The sequence below is a fragment of the Engystomops pustulosus genome, chromosome 3, assembly GCF_040894005.1.
Source record: "Engystomops pustulosus chromosome 3, aEngPut4.maternal, whole genome shotgun sequence".
NCBI lineage: Eukaryota > Metazoa > Chordata > Amphibia > Anura > Leptodactylidae > Engystomops > Engystomops pustulosus.
Window position 1 is genome coordinate 210,801,166 of NC_092413.1, and position 18,604 is coordinate 210,819,769.

Sequence of the window (18,604 nt, forward strand, 5' to 3'; positions counted from 1 at the left end):
CTTTATGTATTAAGATATTTGTAAAAAACACTGATGCGTTTTTTAAACGGACTGAAAGCGCATACCTAAAAACGGACCAGAAATGGCATGTGTGACATCACCCTCAGGGTACATTCACATGAGGTATGTTCACCCGGGCAAACATACAGCCATGCACTGGAGAGGAGGAGGGTTAGTCTCTCCATAGAGAAATGAGCGGCCGGCGCTGTAACACGGCGAAATATAGGATGTGTTCTATATTTCGCCATTCACGGTCTGGTGAGACAACGTGTGACCAGGCACCATGGACGTCAATGGGGACAGATATGCAGTTGCATATCGGACCCCATTATGTTTGTGTGAATGAGCCATGACTGATTTTGCTCATGCACTTTATAACAAAGGTCAGATCCTGATTGGTTGGGGACAAGTAGTAGGGATGTTCACTTGGCCTTTAATGAGGACTATTCACCCCCTCACACATGTTGATGAATGTAGGGCATGCTTCACAGATTCAGAGACACTTAGAATTTTCTTAATAGCTCCAATGGTTGCCGAGATATCAGTCCCAGTGACTGACCATTGTAATCCTCTGCAGTGTCAGAGAGGAGGTGTTGGAGCAGAGGAGGAGGGGTTTGTGTTATGCTAATCTTCTCACTTTAAGACAAGTTTCTAACACCACCCCCCTCCCATCTGCTCCAGCATCGGGCCATAGCTAAAAGCGGAATTGAGTGGGCCACATACAATGAGTTGCTGGGTCAGATTCGGCATGTGGGCTTGTGTTTGATGTGCGCCCTACAACCTGCAGACAGGAGGGTTGTAGCAGCTGGTAAAACGGTTGCTGATTTTTGTAAAAGAAAAAAAATAATTTATAAAATTGGGTGTGTTTTAAGACATGATATAAAAATGTGCATGTGACCTATAATCATGTACTTCTATATAGTGGAACAGTAACTTCCTCATAAGCATAAGTGCTGCATTGATCGGCTGCTTTCTAAGTTTCCAGCTTTGATGTGTCCTGATCTGTGTGATAAGGATTAGCTCATAAAACCAGTTGAGCTTCCTCCCAGCACGGCTCATCTCCCGCGATTGTTTGTATAAGAATTTATGAGCTTATTATATAATTTTGCCTGGTAAATAATTTACTTGCTGAATATTCTGAAATCAGCAGGTGAATATACCTGTGCTAACAATTTATATGAATTATAACACAATTTTAAACAATACAGTCATACAGTTAACAAATAATACTACTAAATAAGCTGTATAGACGCCTCCAGCTTCTTCAGAGCTCTGCGCATGCTCATACCGTGACGTGCCGGCACTGAATAGGCTACTGCGCATGCACAAAGCTCCGGAGAGACCGGCAGCGTGAACACAGCTTGTGCACGCCGATGGGACAGGAGGGGCAACTGGGACGTGGAGTAACTTTTGCTTCCACAGCCCGGAGGGGCTACTCCATGCCCTAGTAGCCTCTTCCGAAAATGTGCACATTAGTTAAGATAAAGTTTAGATCAGGTTAGGGAATGTTATAGGATTTTTGTGCCGGCTCGTTCGCGAATGACCCATCACTAGTATTCATCAGTCCTGGTGGTCTATTGGGCCGAGTCCTCCGTATACAGGGCTGGTGACTGCTGTATTATACTCCTTGTGGATATTACTTGTGCAGTCCACCTTCCCAGGTGTCTGAAGCGCATGCTAGGGATTCTGGGAATGAAATATACAAATAACTTATCCCACCCTGGAAAAGGAAAGTAATGCATCAGTGCTACTTTGAAAGGCAGCTTTCCCCACACCAATGCATGACCTACAAGAAGCCTAGTGACATAATGCTGGACAATAGCAGACACCCAGCGCTAACATCTGCAATGCGTTAACCATTTAAGTACTGCTTTTGGCCCCAACTGTTGCTCTCTATCCCCCATGCGTTGTGTGAATTGTCCTGATGTGGCTGTGTATCTTTGCACTGTAACTTGTCATGCTATATTACAGGAGGGCGCTGGCACTGCTCACTACATGTATACATTAAGCAGTGTGTTGGGGAATGGCCCATGTTACCAGGTTCTCACGACCCATGTTTAGTACCTGGCGAATCCTGCATTGGGTGAGGAATGATGCATATAACATAATTTCTATCTTACATCTGTAACAATCATTTTTATCCCACAATGCCCATGTGTAGGTGGTACAACACGTGGACTCTGGACTAATCAAACAGTTCCCCTTTATAAGATAAGAAATCTTAAAAATAACATCCAAACACATTGTGTTGCATAGTTTATTGATCACATGTTGGTAGATAGGTGGCCATGCAAGGGAATGTCTAACTATCCATATGCGATGTGTGCATACAGTTATGTATGTAAATGACCAATATGTGAAGGATGACAGAGCTCGCTAGACACTTACCACCCATATCATATTTATTTTCCAGACTAAGAAGAAGTCTCCATCTACCTGCTCTGTGACGAACAAGGTAGCAGCGGCCATGGGGAGTTTCAGCAGCGTCCACTTCTGTGGGATACCCCCAGGGAAAGGACCCTATAAAGTGGGCTGCACCGACCTCATGAGCGATCACACCATTAAGGTACAGGACACATTGTATGCCTTGAATATAATATTTCAACCTTATAATTGCTTATTACAACCAACACAGAAAAGGACAGCTCGTCGAAACACGCAAAAATTGTTGGGTGTCGGGGCATAAATATTTAATATCTGAAGCTGTGTATACTATCTAAAGTGAAAATGAGGCAAAATGATATGTAAAGCTGTGTTCATATGATGCACTTGGAAACACAATTTAAACACATCGGAGAGGAGTCTCCCCTTTTTTAACCCATGCTGCAAACCAACATAATAGTATGTTTGTGTGGGGCAAGGGGCGTATGGTGAGGGTATAAGGGGCTAAACCCACTCCAAACAGACCGGGTGTTTGCTGTACAAGTGCAGCAAACACCCACCATTAACACCAGCGAATGCTTCCAGCAGGTGTTAACCATTTTACATGCCACCGGCAAAGCTGTGATCATCACTTCTGGTGACGTCATTGGGGAGCGGCAAACCATCACCATGAAAGCCTGGAGTTTGTACAAGTCTCCAGGTATTATCATTTAAGTAGATCTGTCACAATGTGCAGGTGGCACACTGTTACAGACCATGTGCAAAAATGCCATGCACTGCTTTACTACAGTATGGCAGTATATGGTAGGATCAATCAGACTCTGTAGGGTTCAAGAACCCCAGGAGGTCTAAAAAAAAAAAAAATGTTACAAAACCATAAAGTTTAAATCACCCCCGTTCCTAGAACTGATATAAAGATCATAAACATGTCAGGTATTGCCACATCTCAAAAGTCCTGATCTATCGACACATAAATATGGTTATATCCGGCGGTGAACCCCATAACGAAAAATATCGCCAAAGTGTCGTAATTTTTGTCATTTTGCAACTCAAGGTTGTACAGTACCACAAATGCGAAATGCATCACAACTTGCCAAAAATTACACCATACACCGATCCCTACCCCAAAGTATGAAAACGTTGTTTGCGTCAGAAATTTTTTTTTTTTTTCTGTATAATGGGTTTTAATTTTTTAAAAACCTAATAAAACTTATATAAATTTGGTATCCTTGTAATCTCACGGACCCAATGATTGAAGGGGAGGTATCATTTGGAGCAAACCCTGAAAGCCGGAAAAACAACGCAAGAAAATGTCGCAAAAACTTTTTTTTTTTCGTCCAGTTCACTGCATTTGTAATTTTTTCGCCCAGTACACGCTATGGAAAATGAAATACACCCAATATGAAGTACAATGTAATACACAAAAAAAAACAAGCCCCCATACAGCTCAGTATGTGCAAAAAAAATAAGAGCAATAACATGATACATGAAAAAATTCTGTATCAGAATTTGCACCGTAAGAAATTGACAAGGAACCTGTAACCTAATTTTACCCCACTGTGATACTACTAACCCCTCAGGTAAGGGATGAAATGTGAAATCCATTTACTCGTAGAAAAATTAGAGCAAGTCATATTTTGCCCAAGATGAGTCACATTTAGAGGCTGCCGGGAGAGAGTCACTTCAGACGTATCCATCTTCGGTACACCTAGAAATATACTGCTGGTGTCCTATTAAAGATAAGAATCTTATCTCTCTAATCACTTCAGGATTGTTGTTCTCTGTTTTACAGAACCAATATATAATACAATTTAGAAAGTTGATAAAAAATCCAATTGTTAAATGTAAACTTGACTCATCTCAGGTAAAATATGACTCTTCTCTGCTCATTTTCACATGACTTTAGGGAAGTGTTTTTTTTTTTTAATAGATAAATGGGTGAGATCTCACATTAAATTCTATAAAGCATATGTTATACCCTACCTGACATGAACCCTTTAAAGAACTTTGACCCAGTATAGGAGAGCTCTACTTCTGTGCTCAGTTCAGATGTATACGACGTTTCAGCCATTCGATCCGACTAACAGATGGACCAAGTTTATTGGATGTAACTCGCTCACGTGCTGTGACCTGAACCGGTAATACTTGTGGATATGATATTGACTTTTGGATCAATCATTTTCCTACAGGGAAGCTTCTTCCGGTTATATTATCCGTGTGTGGACAGTGACGAGTATGAAGAAGCTGTGTGGATCCCGAGGAGAGAGTATTACACGGGACTGGCAGACACGCTAAAGCTCAACCGCACCGTAGTGGATGTCATCTTCAGTTATTATTTTGGTAAGTTTTATTAAAGAAAATCTTCCATCAAGACTTGTCATAGATCCAGGCACCGTGACTGTGGTAAATCTTCTTTTATTTCTTATCCATGGCCTCCATTATTCTAAAAATCGAACTTTTAAAATTATGCTAATGAGCCTGATGAACTCCTGGGGGTGTTACCAGAGCCCCTCCCATGCTGCGGCTTCACAGGCTGTTTACCTAAGTTTGATTTAATTTAAAGATTGATTTTAAATTTTCTACTAATTATTACATTGCGCCTATTGTGAAAAACTTATCAATGTAATACATAGACATCTCCGGCCTTAGGGTGATTGCCTAGAGAGCACAAGGCAGAGGTTATGACCCTATCTGTCCCTTCTCTCACATAAATTGCTGCGGTGATCGAGACACTTGTGAATATGGCGTCACTTGGCACCTAATTACATAACACGTGTACGCCTCTTGCGTTGACCCTCTACTTGCAGCTATTTGACTGCAAACATAAGAGGAAATTGCCATAGAACATGTTTCCTAACCCGTCCATGTGTTGTTATAGAGCAGCGCTACACATGAAAGAAATTTTCTATCTGTATGTAAATTTTTTTAGAGGCCTCCATCATGTTCTACTCCATTTATGTTGTGACAGCCGCATGCTGGGAGTTGTAGTTTTGTCCGCAGACTGGAGACTACAGGCTAAGTCTCAGGCTACGTTCACATTGCCTTTTAGCGATGTATGCCAACTACAGAGGGCTACAAAATACCCCCCTCGGGAGGAGGGGGGAACACCGGCAGTTGTCAGTGATTGGCTGCTTCTGATGTTCCAGGTATTTCTCCAGTAATTGCACTGTCCCTACTTACAGTTGCATCACTGGGGTCCTCAGTGCGTACACTCAGCAGAGGCCAGGTATGGATGCCACACAGTTGCATCTGTCCCCCATAGCCCATAATGGCCTTCCAATGTTTCCTTGATGTATAAGGAGCTGTCCTGATACACACGATGAACCTATCTGAACATAGCCACATCACAGCCCCCAATACGCTTGTGTGCATGAGACCTAACTCTGTGTCTGCAATTCCTTCTAGTAGTTAGCCAAGGGGGTGTTACCATTAGAGGACATGTCTCTACGCAGCCTAATACTATCCAATCAGCGATGACTGTATCAGACTATGCACAGAAACACCCCTAAAACTTGACTGCACCCACTTGGATAACTACTTCTAATTTCCTAGAAAGGATAACAAAGGAACTTGACAACTCTTCATTTATAATAAAGGATGATGCTGAATTATTATTCCATGGGGAATGCAATTATTTCGTAAGAGACATGTCGGAAGCCTTTTTTAAGGTAAAATCTGATGATTTTGGTAGAAGCGGCTGACCACCTAAAGTGTATGGGGCTCCTGACTCTCCTCGTCTGGTAGGATTGAGCATGTCGGGTCTCGGCATGTCCAATTCTTCTGTTCTTATGGAGATGTATCTGGCAGCAACCAACTCCCCTGTTCCTATTGAGGACACATGCACACTTGGCCAAGGGTTGAGTAAACACGGACATGGTGGAGGAGAGGAAGCTGTTGGGCCATCACTTATCTCATGTATGACCTGGTGTAGTTACACAAGGTAACATCAACATCTTGCAGAATTTGATGTTCAGTCCTCACCCCCCCCCCCCGCACATTTTAATGCTCCCACTGTTCCTGTATTAGGATTGAATGGCTCATTAAAGGATAGTGGCCCGAAAGCCCTAAATAATCTGCATAACCTCCTCATCAGTACACTGAGATTTCCTCTTTTATGTAGGTTCTGTAAAGTGTCCTGCAAAACTGAACGCACCGTTCCATCCCGGAGAGAAGTATCCGCTGGTTATATTCTCCCACGGCCTCGGAGCTTTCAGGTAACGCACCACTCACTCCACTCTTACAATGTATCCTATGACATCATATCTCAGACACGATGACATCACACATACGATTTTCCCTGCTACACGTTCACTCTGTAATTCTTACATTTTACCAAATCCCAAATCTGACTGATTGGATTGGGATTGGGTTGCACCAACCCTGATCTCACATGGGACATAGTAGGGGGTCTTCTTATCTTCAGCATTCATGCTATAGACATGGTATATGTTCTCCTCACTCCATTGTGTGACCTTTTTCTGCAGGACGCTGTACGCCGCCATCTGCATCGGGCTGGCCTCGCAGGGATTTGTAGTTGCTGCTGTTGAACACAGGTAAATATGATGACGGCACATAACAATACCCCACAAAATTGGGTTGGTGTCTGCCCATAGCCTGATGCGGTGCCCCCATAACAGTTACCACTTGCTGCGGTGCCCTGATACTATTAACCACTGTCCGTGGTGGCCCGCATAAAAGAGACAGTTGCTGCATTACCCCCCTATAAGGAGAACCACTATCTGCTGTGCCCCCCTATAATGGAAATCACTTTCCGCTGTGCCCCCCTATAATGGAAATCACTTTCCGCTGTGCCCCCCTATAATGGAAATCACTTTCCGCTGTGCCCCCCTATAATGCAAATCACTTTCCGCTGTGCCCCCCTATAATGGAAATCACTTTCCGCTGTGCCCCCTATAATGGAAATCACTTTCCGCTGTGCCCCCTATAATGGAAATCACTTTCCGCTGTGCCCTCTATAATGGAAATCACTTTCCGCTGTGCCCCCTATAATGGAAATCACTTTCCGCTGTGCCCCCTATAATGGAAATCACTTTCCGCTGTGCCCCCTATAATGGAAATCACTTTCCGCTGTGCCCCCTATAATGGAAATCACTTTCCGCTGTGCCCCCTATAATGGAAATCACTTTCCGCTGTGCCCCCTATAATGGAAATCACTTTCCGCTGTGCCCCCTATAATGGAAATCACTTTCCGCTGTGCCCCCCTATAATGGAAATCACTTTCCGCTGTGCCCCCCTATAATGGAAATCACTTTCCGCTGTGCCCCCCTATAATGGAAATCACTTTCCGCTGTGCCCCCCTATAATGCAAATCACTTTCCGCTGTGCCCCCCTATAATGGAAATCACTTTCCGCTGTGCCCCCTATAATGGAAATCACTTTCCGCTGTGCCCCCTATAATGGAAATCACTTTCCGCTGTGCCCTCTATAATGGAAATCACTTTCCGCTGTGCCCCCTATAATGGAAATCACTTTCCGCTGTGCCCCCTATAATGGAAATCACTTTCCGCTGTGCCCCCTATAATGGAAATCACTTTCCGCTGTGCCCCCTATAATGGAAATCACTTTCCGCTGTGCCCCCTATAATGGAAATCACTTTCCGCTGTGCCCCCTATAATGGAAATCACTTTCCGCTGTGCCCCCCTATAATGGAAATCACTTTCCGCTGTGCCCCCCTATAATGGAAATCACTTTCCGCTGTGCCCCCCTATAATGGAAATCACTTTCTGCTGTGCCCCCCTATAATGGAAATCACTTTCTGCTGTGCCCCCCTATAATGGAAATCACTTTCTGCTGTGCCCCCCTATAATGGAAATCACTTTCTGCTGTGCCCCCCTATAATGGAAATCACTTTCCGCTGTGCCCCCTATAATGGAAATCACTTTCCGCTGTGCCCCCCTATAATGGAAATCACTTTCCGCTGTGCCCCCCTATAATGGAAATCACTTTCCGCTGTGCCCCCTATAATGGAAATCACTTTCTGCTGTGCCCCCCTATAATGGAAATCACTTTCCGCTGTGCCCCCTATAATGGAAATCACTTTCCGCTGTGCCCCCTATAATGGAAATCACTTTCCGCTGTGCCCCCCTATAATGGAAATCACTTTCTGCTGTGCCCCCCTATAATGGAAATCACTTTCTGCTGTGCCCCCCTATAATGGAAATCACTTTCTGCTGTGCCCCCCTATAATGGAAATCACTTTCTGCTGTGCCCCCCTATAATGGAAATCACTTTCTGCTGTGCCCCCCTATAATGGAAATCACTTTCTGCTGTGCCCCCCTATAATGGAAATCACTTTCTGCTGTGCCCCCCTATAATGGAAATCACTTTCCGCTGTGCCCCCTATAATGGAAATCACTTTCCGCTGTGCCCCCCTATAACAGAACCACTTGCCACACTGCCCCCTATAACAAAACCACTAGCGGCGCCGGCCCCCATACTAGGAACACTTGCCGCACTGCTCTGCATACCGGGGACCGCTTGACACGCTGCCCCACATAATGGAAACCACTCGCTGTGGTGTCCCCCTAACAGGACCCAATCCCGCACTGCCACCCAAAACAGGAATCACTTGCCATGGTGCCCCCCATAATAAGGAACCACTTGCCGTCGTGCCCCAATACCTGGAACCACTTGGCAAACATCCCCCATAATACAAGTGCTTCAAGATCAGCACTAGAACAAGTTGACATTTCTGTATCACTGACCCTGTGCCGTGTCTCGCAGAGATGAATCTGCATCCGCAACATTTTACTTCCGAGAGCGCCCCCCCGCTGACAGCTGCGCGGAGGAGGAAGAGTGCGACGCTATGGAGGAGGTCTGGATGTACAACAAGACTCCGAAACCGGGAGCCGATGAATTTCCTCTGCGATTCGAGCAGGTACAGCAGCTGAGCTGACAGTCACATCACATCCTGGATGGGTGCACGTGGTTTTATAATCCTAGCAAAAAAAAAAAGCCCCAAAACTATTATCATATTTTCACATTTATATTCCAGGATTGTAGCTCCTGCCGCATGCACTGGGGTGTGTCCTCACACTGCTGTGCTCTTTGCAACCAGTGTTAGGTATGGTCCCTAAGCTGCTCTTACCACCTCCACTCTGCTCCGAGTAAGAGCTGTAGAAAGCTTGTGGTTGAATACTATAACAATACTGTTCACTGCAAAGGGTAAGAGAGTTAGAGCAGCTCTGTGCAAAGCGCTAATAGCACAGCAGTGTGAGGACTCTGCTTCAGTAGAGTTGGAAATGCTACAATCCTAAAATATAAATGCATGTTACACAACCACAACACACAAATATATAGTTACACATCTCTCCAGGGACAATACATAACACTGACTTCAGAGAGAACAGAGCACAGCAGTGTGACACCTCCAGTGCACTTGGAGAAATTACAATCTTGGATTATAAATCCATGTTACACAGTCCTGCTGCTACTAACAACACACAAAAAGATATAGGTACACATCTCCCAAGGGACATTACATAACATTGACTTGAGAGAACACAGGAGTATGAGGACACCTCCAGTTGAGAAGTTACATTCATGCTGCTACAAAACAATACAGGTATGATAACACATTTCACCAGGGACAATACATAACACTGTTGCTTCATAGAGCACAGATAGTAGCAGTGTTAGGACACACCCTCTGTGCACTTGGAGATGCTACAATTCTGGAATATGAATCCATGTTACACAGTCCTGTTGCTACTTAGAACAAACACAAAGGTATGATCACACATCTCTCCAGGGACAATACATTATAATGGCTGCAGCTTTACAAGGTCAGAGCAGTTAAGCTCCACCCCTCTCAGACATGTGACCTGTTCTTGCATTGGTCCTCACCCTATTACATATGTGTAGGTCCAGATCAGGGCGGATGAATGCTTACGAGCCTTAGACCTCTTGCTGGATATCAATGCTGGGAAACCCGTCACTAACGCTCTGCCATCCAAATTTAACTGGTTACCATTAAAGGTGAGTACAGAAAATAAGAGGCGGCGGCCATTTATCATGTGACTGATCGCCATGATGTAATACATCACCTCTGCAGTACTTATATACATATATAGTCTCGTATATCTCATCTTACATTTATATGTTTTTTACTGTCTGTTTATATTTATCCACTTTTTAGGATTCTATTGATGTTAAAAGGATAGCCGTAGCAGGACATTCATTTGGTGCAGCGACAGCAATCAAAGCCCTCGGGAGAGATTCACGGTTTAGGTAAGAAATACTATAATGACGGGGGGGGAGGGAGGGAGTACATAGGGGGCAGTATTATAGTAGTTATATTCTTGTACATAGGGGGCAGTATTATAGTAATTATATTCTTGTACATAGGGGGCAGTATTATAGTAGTTATATTCTTGTACATAGGGGGCAGTATTATAGTAGTTGTATTCTTGTACATAGGGGGCAGTATTATAGTAGTTATATTCTTGTACATAGGGGGCAGTATTATAGTAGTTATATTCCTGTACATAGGGGGCAGTATTATAGTAGTTATATTCTTGTACATAGGAGCAGTATTATAGTAGTTATATTCTTGTACATAGGGAGCAGTATTATAGTTGTTATATTCTTGTACATAGGAGGCAGTATTATAGTAGTTATATTCTTGTACATAGGGAGCAGTATTATAGTAGTTATATTCTTGTACATAGGGGGCAGTATTATAGTAGTCATATTCTTGTACATAGGGGGCAGTATTATAGTAGTTATATTCTTGTACATAGGGGGCAGTATTATAGTAGTTATATTCTTGTACATAGGGGGCAGTATTATAGTAGTTATATTCTTGTATATATAGGGCAGTATTATAGTAGTTATATTCCTGTACATAGGGGGCAGTATTATAGTAGTTATATTCCTGTACATAGGGGGCAGTATTATAGTAGTTATATTCCTGTACATAGGGGCAGTATTATAGTAGTTATATTCCTGTACTTAGGGGGCAGTATTATAGTAGTTATATTCCTGTACATAGGGGCAGTATTATAGTAGTTATATTCCTGTACATAGGGGCAGTATTATAGTAGTTATATTCTTGTACATAGGGAGCAGTATTATAGTAGTTATATTCCTGTACATAGGGGGCAGTATTATAGTAGTTATATTCTTGTACACAGGAGGCAGTATTATAGTAGTTATACTCCTGTACATAGGGGGCAGTATTATAGTAGTTATATTCTTGTACATAGGGGGCAGTATTATAGTTGTTCTATTCCTGTACATAGGGGCAGTATTATAGTAGTTATATTCTTGTACATAGGGGACAGTATTATAGTAGTTATATTCTTGTACACAGGGGGCAGTATTATAGTAGTTATATTCTTGTACATATAGGGCAGTATTATAGTAGTTATATTCCTGTACATAGGGGGCAGTATTATAGTAGTTATATTCTTGTACATAGGGGGCAGTATTATAGTAGTTATATTCTTGTACATAGGGGGCAGTATTATAGTAGTTATATTCTTGTACATAGGGAGCAGTATTATAGTAGTTATATTCTTGTACATAGGGAGCAGTATTATAGTAGTTATATTCTTGTACATAGGGAGCAGTATTATAGTAGTTATACTCCTGTACATAGGGGGCAGTATTATAGTAGTTATATTCTTGTACATAGGGGGCAGTATTATAGTTGTTCTATTCCTGTACATAGGGGCAGTATTATAGTAGTTATATTCTTGTACATAGGGGGCAGTATTATAGTAGTTATATTCTTGTACACAGGGGGCAGTATTATAGTAGTTATATTCTTGTACATATAGGGCAGTATTATAGTAGTTATATTCCTGTATATAGGGGGCAGTATTATAGTAGTTATATTCTTGTACATAGGGGGCAGTATTATAGTAGTTATATTCTTGTACATAGGGGGCAGTATTATAGTAGTTATATACCTGTACATAGGGGGGCAGTATTATAGTAGTTATATACCTGTACATAGGGGGGCAGTATTATAGTAGGTATATTCTTGTACATAGGGGGCGGCAGTATTATAGTAGTTATATTCTTGTACATAGGAGCAGTATTATAGTAGTTATATTCTTGTAAATAGGGGGCAGTATTATAGTAGTTGTATTCTTGTACATAGGGGGCAGTATTATAGTAGTTATAGTGCTGTACATAGGGGGCAGTATTATAGTAGTTATATTCTTGTACATAGGGGGCAGTATTATAGTAGTTATATCCCTGTACATAGGGGGCAGTATTATAGTAGTTATATTCCTGTACATAGGGGGCAGTATTATAGTAGTTATATTCTTGTACATAGGGAGCAGTATTATAGTAGTTATATTCCTGTACATAGGGGGCAGTATTATAGTTGTTATATTCTTGTACATAGGAGCAGTATTATAGTAGTTATATTCTTGTACATAGGGAGCAGTATTATAGTAGTTATATTCTTGTACATAGGGGGCAGTATTATAGTAGTTATATTCTTGTACATAGGGGGCAGTATTATAGTAGTTATATTCTTGTACATAGGGGGCAGTATTATAGTAGTTATATTCCTGTACATAGGGGGCAGTATTATAGTAGTTATATTCTTGTACATAGGGGGCAGTATTATAGTAGTTATATTCTTGTACATAGGGGGCAGTATTATAGTAGTTATATTCCTGTACATAGGGGGCAGTATTATAGTAGTTATATTCCTGTACATAGGGGGCAGTATTATAGTAGTTATATTCTTGTACATAGGGGGCAGTATTATAGCAGTCATATCCTTGTTGTTGTATACTATGTGCACATGATGTATATAACGCTGTATCCTGTGTATTTGGTAGATGTGCTGTGGCACTGGATGCCTGGATGTTCTCTCTGAGAGATGAGATATTTTCCACCATCCACCAACCCGTTTTATTTGTCAATTCTGAGAAGTTTCAGTGGGTGGACAACATTTTACTAATGAAGAGGATGGATTCTAGCCGTGTGGAGAGGAAGATGATCACCATCAAGTACGTGTAGAGTAGCAGCGCTTTCTATTCTTCGTCATGATGAATACATTTTCATTGTGGTAACCGCATGTCTCGTGTCCACCACCAGGGGCAGCGTCCACCAGAGTTTTCCAGACTTCACCTTCCTGACCGGTTACCTCATTGGGAAGATCTTCAAGTTGAAAGGAGAAATCGATCCCTACATTGCGATGGACATCATTATAAATGTAACCTTGGCCTTTCTACAGCGGCATTTAGGTGAGTACCAAAACCTGGGTGCACTGAGGCCCCGTCCACATGACTGTGTGCATTATGGACCATGGGTAACGGTCTCTGTTGTGATTTTATTGTATTTATTAGGACTCCAGAAAGATTTTAACCAGTGGGACCCTCTTATTGATGGAGAAGGGGAATACGTCATTCCTGGGACCAACATTGATCTACCTCAAGGACACACAGAAGCCTCAAAGTGACAACTGCTGCAAAACCCCATTACTAGTGTTATGACTTATGTGCCATCCAAAATCGCAGGAGGATCGGAGCCGGTGCCTCATACATGGAGAACACATCATTAGACTATAGCTCGGGAGAGCTGGTACCTCATAGATAGAGACAACAACACATCTTAGGTCGGGAGAGGCGCAGAACTTGTACCTCAAATTTATAGAGCGAAAACCATTACATCATGTGTCAGGAGAGGCGCGTGGCCTATATCAAGTACGTGAAGCACACGTCAACCTATCAGAGGACGGGAGAGGCGCCTGCCTATACCTCAAGTATGGATAACACAGTATTAGACTATGTGATTAATTCTAGATTTTAGGAAGATTTCAGTCTAGACAATGTCCGGGATCATTTTTTGACAAACTTTCCTCCAAAGGTATTGGAAGTCTCCCAGTGAATAGGGGTGGAAGTATCCCATTCATTTCACTACCTTTAACAACACATCTTAGGTCGGGAGAGGCGCAGAGCCTGTACCTCATACATAGACATCACATCTTCAGTCAGAAGAGGCGCAGAGCCTGTACCTCACACATAGACATCACATCTTCAGTCAGAAGAGGCGCAGAGCCTGTACCTCATACATAGACATCACATCTTCAGTCAGATGAGGCGCAGAGCCTGTACCTCACACATAGACATCACATCTTCAGTCAGAAGAGGTGCAGAGCCTGTACCTCATACATAGACATCACATCTTCAGTCAGAAGAGGCGCAGAGCCTGTACCTCATACATAGACATCACATCTTCAGTCAGATGAGGCGCAGAGCCTGTACCTCATACATAGACATCACATCTTCAGTCAGATGAGGCGCAGAGCCTGTACCTCACACATAGACATCACATCTTCAGTCAGAAGAGGCGCAGAGCCTGTACCTCACACATAGACATCACATCTTCAGTCAGAAGAGGCGCAGAGCCTGTACCTCATACATAGACATCACATCTTCAGTCAGAAGAGGCGCAGAGCCTGTACCTCACACATAGACAACATCACATCTTCAGTCAGAAGAGGCGCAGAGCCTGTACCTCACACATAGACATCACATCTTCAGTCAGAGGAGGCGCAGAGCCTGTACCTCACACATAGACTTCACATCTTCGGTCAGAGGAGGCGCAGAGCCTGTACCTCACACATAGACATCACATCTTCAGTCAGAAGAGGCGCAGAGCCTGTACCTCACACATAGACATCACATCTTCAGTCAGAAGAGGTGCAGAGCCTGTACCTCACACATAGACATCACATCTTCAGTCAGAAGAGGCGCAGAGCCTGTACCTCACACATAGACATCACATCTTCAGTCAGAAGAGGCGCAGAGCCTGTACCTCATACATAGACTTCACATCTTCGGTCAGAGGAGGCGCAGAGCCTGTACCTCACACATAGACATCACATCTTCAGTCAGAAGAGGCGCAGAGCCTGTACCTCACACATAGACATCACATCTTCAGTCAGAAGAGGTGCAGAGCCTGTACCTCACACATAGACATCACATCTTCGGTCAGAGGAGGCGCAGAGCCTGTACCTCACACATAGACTTCACATCTTCGGTCAGAGGAGGCGCAGAGCCTGTACCTCACACATAGACATCACATCTTCAGTCAGAAGAGGCGCAGAGCCTGTACCTCACACATAGACATCACATCTTCAGTCAGAAGAGGTGCAGAGCCTGTACCTCACACATAGACATCACATCTTCGGTCAGAGGAGGCGCAGAGCCTGTACCTCACACATAGACATCACATCTTCAGTCAGAAGAGGCGCAGAGCCTGTACCTCATACATAGACATCACATCTTCAGTCAGAAGAGGCGCAGAGCCTGTACCTCACACATAGACATCACATCTTCAGTCAGAAGAGGCGCAGAGCCTGTACCTCATACATAGACATCACATCTTCAGTCAGAAGAGGTGCAGAGCCTGTACCTCATACATAGACATCACATCTTCAGTCAGAAGAGGCGCAGAGCCTGTACCTCACACATAGACATCACATCTTCAGTCAGAAGAGGCGCAGAGCCTGTACCTCACACATAGACATCACATCTTCAGTCAGAAGAGGCGCAGAGCCTGTACCTCATACATAGACATCACATCTTCAGTCAGAAGAGGTGCAGAGCCTGTACCTCATACATAGACATCACATCTTCAGTCAGAAGAGGCGCAGAGCCTGTACCTCACACATAGACATCACATCTTCAGTCAGAAGAGGCGCAGAGCCTGTACCTCATACATAGACATCACATCTTCAGTCAGAAGAGGCGCAGAGCCTGTACCTCATACATAGACATCACATCTTCAGTCAGAAGAGGCGCAGAGCCTGTACCTCATACATAGACATCACATCTTCAGTCAGAGGAGGCGCAGAGCCTGTACCTCACATATAGACATCACATCTTCAGTCAGAGGAGGCGCAGAGCCTGTACCTCACACATAGACATCACATCTTCAGTCAGAGGAGGCGCAGAGCCTGTACCTCACATATAGACATCACATCTTCAGTCAGAAGAGGCGCAGAGCCTGTACCTCATACATAGAGACAACACATCTTCAGTCAGAAGAGGCGCAGAGCCTGTACCTCATACATAGACATCACATCTTCAGTCAGAAGAGGCGCAGAGCCTGTACCTCACACATAGACAACATCACATCTTCAGTCAGAAGAGGCGCAGAGCCTGTACCTCACACATAGACATCACATCTTCAGTCAGAGGAGGCGCAGAGCCTGTACCTCACATATAGACATCACATCTTCAGTCAGAGGAGGCGCAGAGCCTGTACCTCACACATAGACATCACATCTTCAGTCAGAAGAGGTGCAGAGCCTGTACCTCACACATAGACATCACATCTTCAGTCAGAAGAGGCGCAGAGCCTGTACCTCATACATAGACTTCACATCTTCAGTCAGAGGAGGCGCAGAGCCTGTACCTCACACATAGACATCACATCTTCAGTCAGAGGAGGCGCAGAGCCTGTACCTCACATATAGACATCACATCTTCAGTCAGAAGAGGCGCAGAGCCTGTACCTCATACATAGAGACAACACATCTTCAGTCAGAAGAGGTGCAGAGCCTGTACCTCACACATAGACATCACATCTTCAGTCAGAGGAGGCGCAGAGCCTGTACCTCACACATAGACATCACATCTTCAGTCAGAGGAGGCGCAGAGCCTGTACCTCACATATAGACATCACATCTTCAGTCAGAAGAGGCGCAGAGCCTGTACCTCATACATAGAGACAACACATCTTCAGTCAGAAGAGGTGCAGAGCCTGTACCTCACACATAGACATCACATCTTCAGTCAGAAGAGGCGCAGAGCCTGACCTTATACATAGAGACAACACATCTTCAGTCAGAAGAGGCGCAGAGCCTGTACCTCATACATAGAGACATCACATCTTCAGTCAGAGGAGGCGCAGAGCCTGTACCTCATACATAGAGACAACACATTACATCAGAGATCATAAGAGGCGTGGAGCTTGTATCTCATCTATAGAAAAACCAGAATGACATCATGTGTCAGGAGAGGCGCGTGGCCTGCATCTTGTATGTGAAGTAAACGATAACAAATCAGAGGACGGGAGAGGCGCCTGCCTATACCTCAAATAGAAATAACACAGTATTAGGCTATGTGATTTTTTAAGGATTTCAGACGTGACAATATCGTGGATAATTTTTTGACAATGTTTTTCTCTGCTGTGGACTTAGGTACCTGTAGTATTCCCGTGGGGAGGTGTGGAGTGCGCCATTCATTTGGTTTCCTTTATAGATATTTTTAGAAACTGGGTAACCGTAAAGCACATGTACAATTTTACCACGGAGTATTGAATCTGTCTTGGGTCTTAGGAAAGAGCAAGCTGTTCATTCTTCTCGAGCTGTCCCCCATGCTTTACACTGCAGCTGGACTTTCTCAGATTGGCTGTTGTGTTTAAGCAGAAGCTCCTCAGACCATTGAGAACGGATGTTCATGATCGCAGCAACTGAATAGTAAATTCTGACCACATTGCGCTGATAGGGCATCCAGAAGATACGATTAATGTCCCGACAACGGTGACCAAGCTGCAACATCACCTGGATGATCCTGGACACATGGTGCGCCTTCTACTGGATCCATATCCCAGATGCCTGTTTTATAGAGTGTGAACTGTGCCCGATCTGTCCTATATACACTACTGGAACCATGACTTTGCCTCGGGCAAATCATGGCCGATATCTATGATTGTCTATTACTGATGTATTTGCACTTTTCTTACTGAGCTTTTAATGAAATTATTAATTATATGAAAAAATGTCAATTTCCTCAATGTCTCCATCGTAAACAGAAAGACGTAAAACAGCATTTTACCGGGTACAAGCCTTCAGTATCTGTGCAAGTCTTCCAGGATTGAGAATCTTTCCATGTCTGACCCAGTTACTTTATACGTATGAATGGGCCTGTGTCCCCGATCTCTTATAACTGGTGAGCTGATGCCTCATTTCACTTTGTTGCTGCCTTTGATACCAAGGCTCCTGAGCCTCATACTAAGAATTCCTGTAGTATTTATTCCTTAGATGCTGTGAGTGATAAGGGGAGACTGTGCCTGGTGTAGGAAGATACATATCCCATTCACTATAATGCTAAAGGAAACGCATCAATATTACCCAGTGTGTATCTGGTCTGAATACATATAACACCACATTGGTGGAGAGCGGACACACCCTCTATATACTGCACCACACAGGAGGAGGAGA

The 18,604-nt window shown here is 43.6% G+C and overlaps 1 protein-coding gene across 5 annotated transcripts in view; it reads left to right on the plus strand.

The window, feature by feature from the left end:
• The window catches only part of PLA2G7 (phospholipase A2 group VII), a 31,372-nt gene extending 13,219 nt beyond the window's left edge, over positions 1–18,153 (plus strand). For 3 of the 5 annotated variants that reach the window (XM_072143710.1, XM_072143712.1, XM_072143708.1), the window contains exons 2-11: positions 2,414–2,566; positions 4,572–4,722; positions 6,503–6,596; positions 6,867–6,935; positions 9,127–9,280; positions 10,267–10,380; positions 10,541–10,632; positions 13,209–13,379; positions 13,468–13,616; positions 13,719–14,368. In XM_072143710.1, the coding sequence (XP_071999811.1) occupies positions 2,468–2,566; positions 4,572–4,722; positions 6,503–6,596; positions 6,867–6,935; positions 9,127–9,280; positions 10,267–10,380; positions 10,541–10,632; positions 13,209–13,379; positions 13,468–13,616; positions 13,719–13,831 (1,206 nt within the window). In that variant the 5' untranslated portion in view covers positions 2,414–2,467 and the 3' untranslated portion in view covers positions 13,832–14,368. Of the gene's footprint in view, positions 1–2,015; positions 2,084–2,413; positions 2,567–4,571; positions 4,723–6,502; positions 6,597–6,866; positions 6,936–9,126; positions 9,281–10,266; positions 10,381–10,540; positions 10,633–13,208; positions 13,380–13,467; positions 13,617–13,718; positions 14,370–17,809 lie in introns of those variants that run through there. The other 2 variants (XM_072143709.1, XM_072143707.1) reach the window with 2 other exon arrangements.
• The last annotated feature ends 451 nt before the right edge of the window (positions 18,154–18,604 follow it).